General features: G+C 43.4%; 1 protein-coding gene across 3 annotated transcripts in view; it reads left to right on the top strand.

Annotated features, from left to right (window-relative positions):
- The first annotated feature begins 540 nt into the window (after nt 1-540).
- Nucleotides 541-5,259, top strand: part of LOC107104683 (nucleolin 2-like) — a 17,058-nt gene continuing 12,339 nt past the window's right edge. For 2 of the 3 annotated variants that reach the window (XM_015404737.1, XM_015404735.1), the window contains exons 1-6: nt 541-785; nt 3,999-4,133; nt 4,211-4,327; nt 4,411-4,536; nt 4,631-4,750; nt 4,839-4,955. In XM_015404737.1, coding sequence (XP_015260223.1) covers nt 740-785; nt 3,999-4,133; nt 4,211-4,327; nt 4,411-4,536; nt 4,631-4,750; nt 4,839-4,955 — 661 coding nt within the window. In that variant the 5' untranslated portion in view covers nt 541-739. The remainder of the gene's footprint in view (nt 786-3,998; nt 4,134-4,210; nt 4,328-4,410; nt 4,537-4,630; nt 4,751-4,838; nt 4,956-5,259) is intronic. The other variant, XM_015404736.1, reaches the window with a different exon arrangement.

The following is a 5,259-nucleotide window of genomic DNA, read 5'->3' as shown; positions in this document are numbered from 1 at the left end:
AGTCTGAGGCGCTGCAGCCTCCACACCACACAGTGAGACAGCTGCTCAGAACGCTCTCTATGGTGCTTCTGGAAAAGGTGGCGGGGCAGGTGGGCTCTTTTTATCCACCGTAGAAAGTACATGCGCGTTTGACCAGTGAGGTTGTCAGTTAAACTTTATTTTCTGGGCGTGCTTCGGTGGCGCAGTGGTTGGCCCACATGACCCATATATGGAGGCCTTAGGACCCGGGTTTGAATCTGACCTTTGGTCCTTTGCCACATGTCTCTCCCCCTCTATCAGGGTCAGCCTACTGTCCATAAAAACGAGCAACTAGTGCCTTAAAATCTAAAAAAAATTAAAAAAGTCTTTCTAATCTTTTTGATCCTGAATTTTCAGTTTTTTATATTTCAACCAAAAAAAATCTACCAATTTTCAACCAAAATCTCATCCAAGGTGCATTAAAATATCATTTAATCTCGCATCTTTAGACTGTAGCGGTTTTCAATTAGACTCTGTTCCCTAGCAACCACGTTCGAACGTCCTGCGTCATCAACACCCGCCGCCCGCCTTTTCCTTTTTAGAGCTAACCGGAAGGAAACAAAGCAGCCTGTAACGTGCCGTTAACTGTGCGGTTTGGAGCGTTTTTCTGGGGCTTCGGGAGACCCGAGCAGCGCCTGTGTATCGGCGGAGCTCCGCGGCGAGGCTGGGATTTAAGAAAAGCGGCGCAGTTCGCCGTGATGAAGTGAGGCGGACCGTGAGGATGGAGTGCAGCGCTGCTAGCAGCATGGTGGCGCACCGATCTGCAGGTAGCCGCTCCAACACATCACTGCTGCCAGCAGCTCTGCTGCACACACAGGCCTCTGGCTTTGTTCACACAATCCTGCACGGATTCACCACATTCATCCATTACATCTGTCACCTCGCTGCTAAAACTGTTTACTCTGACTTTTAAAATCAAAATCAATATGCAGTTTTGTAAAAAAATGAAAAATAAACTGTTTTTGCATGTATTTTAACCTTACTTTCTTAATGTTATGCATTTTTTACAGTCAGTATTTTGTTTTTGGGTGATTCTGTCTGTTTTTTAGCCTTTTCTGCCTCTAATCCTGTTAAACTCTTTGTCCTTCATCCCATTGATTGATCAGACTGTTTCCAGGATAAGAAAGTTTTTCTCTACAACTCATTTAATTAACATATCTCCTCAAAAAAATCCACTTTAAAACACAAAACCTTATTCCTACTCAGTGAAATGCTTTGAAAATCAACATTTCCAGTGTTATTGGAATCCAGGATTAGACCTTATTACCTTTGGAGCATTCAAAAACTATGGATATTTTTAATGGCAAAGATTGATTTCAATGTAATAATAAGAAACACCAACTTGCCCGAAAAATAACAAAAGTTCTTCTATAAGAAATTCATGAAAAACACTCAGAGGGAAAGAAACACATTTTTTTGGTGCAACATGACCTTAGAGGCATTAATGCTGATACTGGAACTTAAACCTAAATACATTCAATCTGAAAAACTCACACGAAGAAAAAAGACAATTAGAAGAAATTTATTGATACAATCACTTTGTGTTTGGCGCTCAGACCTCGGCGGGAAACATAGCGCTAAATTTTGATAGATATGCATGAACAGGAGTGGAGATAGATGAAGTTGGTCAGTCTGTAGACTGCTGGTTAGAGAGACGGTCTGCTGAGCTTAAAGGAATAGTACACCCAAAACATGATTAGCCTTCATTTTCTACTCACCCCCATGCTGAACAACACTCTGGAGTACTTTTTTGATATCTCAAATGCATCTGGAGATCTGGGAGGCTTCTTGCTGTCTGCTGACATTCAAATAATGGAGGTCTATGGCGCCCGAGACAGAAAGGTCCATAAAAGTCCACAAAAAACGTGTCAATATTCCTCCATACTGCTCTTCCAATGTATTCCAAGTGTCCTGAGTGGGTAGCGTCCATAATTTACTCGAAACGAAGTCATTTAGAATGTTTTTAGAGCATAAACAGTAGTGTATAGGATTTCCTGAAAGCGCGTTCACGACGCTACGGAAGCCGCGGCAGACCAAACCAGATGAAAGTGCGCATTCAGCGTCTGCTACAATTTGATTGGCCCGCCAGATATTGTGCTAGCATACTCGCGCTACTATGGAGCAATGCCAGACCGAACTTCCCGACCTCAAACGTTGTGGGCGGGACTAAGTTTGGGATGGCACCCAGGCTAGGAAAATCGCTCTGGGTGGAAACGAGGATTCTTCTTCTTCCTCTCAGATGAAAACACAGCAGCATGGCGGGGGTGCAATGAGTGAAATGGAGTTCTTTCTGTCAAACTGACAGACCATAGTAGCCATGTTTGCTCAGCCACGTCTTTGTCCAAATACGTCGTCGCCTTTTACTTTTAGGGCTTTCAGCAAAAAATTGCCAAAATTACCAAGACAGCGCGTTTCACTCCAGTGAGCTTCATATTGCTAATCGGACTCGTTTGGCTTCAGGATAGACGAGTCCGAGTAGCGCCATCTCACTGCGGAGCTGAGTTCCGCCTGGTTTTTAGACGTACAGTGTGAGCAGGTAGATTGCATCAGAGAGTTGGGCCGAACATACATCGTGAACTGTGAGCTCAGACTGTATGACTAAACCCTGCGGTTAGTCGTACAGTGTGAGTGTCAGTCATGTTTTTGGTCTTTGGGAGGAAGGTGGAGTACCCGGAGAGAACCCACAGGGAGAACATGCAAACTCCATGCAGAAAGAGCCGGACCGGGAATCGAACCCGGATCTTCTTGCTGTGCTTACCCACTGTGCCATTGAGCAGCCCCATTTATTATTTATACTTATATTTATGGTTCCTAAGAGTTTGATTTATGTTCTTTCTTCCCACTGTCTCCGTATGCTTCATTATGTCCTTTTAAACAGCCTGTATTGTATTAAACACTCGCCCTGACTATAGTATTATAATTAGCATTAATATGAACTGGATGTAAGTAAATTAAAATTAAAATATTGGGGAAAAAAGACACTATTTCTGTGCCTGGATTAAAGAAGTCTCTAAAACACGAATTTAACTTTTTACCTCTTAAATCTTGCCGTGTCGCAGCAATTCAGAACGCATAATATTCCAATGGTCAAATTTCTACCAGCAGGTGGAGCCATTGCAGCTCCAAGCTGACACCAAAAGTTTCAACATATTCTCATTATCAGTTCCTATGAAATCGTACGAAAAGTTATGCACAGTATTTCGTACGTTTTTGACGTTTTTCCTCGAAAAAACACATCAGTGCGCAGGCAGACAGATGAAAAAAGCAGATCCGCGGACGGACAATAATTACTTCATGATGTCTCTAACTAGGTTGCTTGCTGTTTTGTATCTTAGAGTTAGGGTTAATTGTATGTTAAATTCTACGTTATTGAATGGTGCGTAAGATGCGCATGCGCAAGGATATCTTGTCTCGAGGCAAGACGGAAAAATATGATGAAAAAAACGTAAAAAACGTACGAAATACTGTGCATAACTTTTCGTACGATTTCATACGGATGATGAGAATACACTGAAAGTTTCATACCCTACAGCTCTGGAACTGTTATAGCTAGAGGTCTGAAATTTTCTGCATTTATGGTTGACATGATGTAGAACAAATATAAAACAATGAAACCTGCCTGTTCTCAAGAATGTCTTTATTACTGCTGTTCAAAAACACCTATTATTTCAGAGAATAAAAAACAACTTTGAGTCATGTTTGAACTGATGCAGGGTGGTCTATGTTCTAGTCACCCGATTTTAATTCATATATTAGAAAACTAGAGGGTGCTTGCTTTTAAATAATGTATTGCAGATGTAATTTGGACTTACAGTTCCTAAGTTATTTGTTTTTCCATTTGGGTATGCAAAATAGGCGAGGATTACCCAAAATGAGGCGGATGTTAAGAGGTTAAGACAAAGCAATTTTTATATGTTTTCTGTTATTGAGCTGTTCTGGTACCAACAAGCAGTAATATTGTGCTTTCTGTAACCAATCAGAGAAAGAAAGCTCTGGCTCCGACGACGAGGAGTTCGTCCCGCTGTCAAAGCTCCTCATGAGGCCACAGGAAGACCAGAAGAAGTCGTTTGCTAACTCTGAAGGCTCCAACACTGGTTCTAAGAAGAGTGGAGGTGGTGAGGACAAACATTTCCGTGTTTATTAGAACCCATTCCAGACCTTTACGTTTTTAACCTCCGATCTTTTCTTGCAGTTTCTGGCGACTCCTCTGACGAGAAGCCGCAGATGAAGAAGAAGAAAAAACCTGCAGGATCGAATAAAAAGGCGTCGACTCCTCCCCCATCTGACGGCTCGGTGGAACGCCACTCAGGTGTTCCTTCGCCACACATGGACCTGATGTTAAAGCTCAGCTTCCTGAGGCCGGTTTTAATGTTCTGCTTTTCGTCTCCTCAGATCCAAACACAGGCAATGATTCTGACGACGAGCCTCTGGTGAAAAGCTCCAAGCCTTCTTCCAGGTCACCGAGGAAGAAGAAAAGCCCCGGGAGGAAGAAGAAACCTGCTGGAAGGAAGAAGGAAGGTAGGATGTTTCCTCCAGGTTCCCGGAGGCTGCTGACCGAGCCCAAAGCATCCGCCCTCCCCCACCCTGGTGCTGATTTTTGTTTTCTTCGCAGCTTCAGATGACTCCTCAGATGAAGAGCCGCCAGTAGAGAAGAAAAAACCTCCCACTTCAGCAAAGAACCAAAAAGAATCAACTCCTCCCAAATCGGACGCCTCAGAAAACGGAAACTCAGGTGTTCCTTCATCACACATGGACTCCATGTCACGGCTGAGCTTCCTGATCTGGGTTTGAATGTTCTGGTATCTCATCTGTCTCCTCAGATCCAAACACAGGTGATGATTCTGACAACGAGCCTCTGGTGAAAACCTCCAAACCTTCACCGAGGAAGAAGCAAACCCCAGAGAGGAAGAAGAAACCTGCTGGGAGGAAGAAGAAAGGTGAGATGCTCTTTCTCTCGTCTCCTTCTGCAGCTATATGCATTAATGGATGTTATTTAAAACAGAAAATAAAATAAAAAGAAATTAATCTTCAACACTTGGGAGGTTTAAGCCTCCGCCTATTGAAGTGAACAGCTGGTAAGTAGAGCCCTTTTTGGAATATGTCACTTCCACTATGGCTGAACCTCTTACCTCCGGATTCCACATCCTCCGTCAGCGCTACGCTCTGCTAGCCTCGTGAGACCATCCTGATCTCGCGAGCTTTCAAGGTTTCACTCGCAGATCAGTCTGGAGACTCTCCGTT

Source organism: Cyprinodon variegatus, unplaced genomic scaffold, assembly GCF_000732505.1.
Source record: "Cyprinodon variegatus isolate N-32 unplaced genomic scaffold, C_variegatus-1.0 Scaffold1846, whole genome shotgun sequence".
Classification (NCBI taxonomy): domain Eukaryota; kingdom Metazoa; phylum Chordata; class Actinopteri; order Cyprinodontiformes; family Cyprinodontidae; genus Cyprinodon; species Cyprinodon variegatus.
The sequence above is the reverse complement of the archived record's forward strand: the minus strand, read 5'-3'. Positions and strand labels throughout refer to the sequence as shown.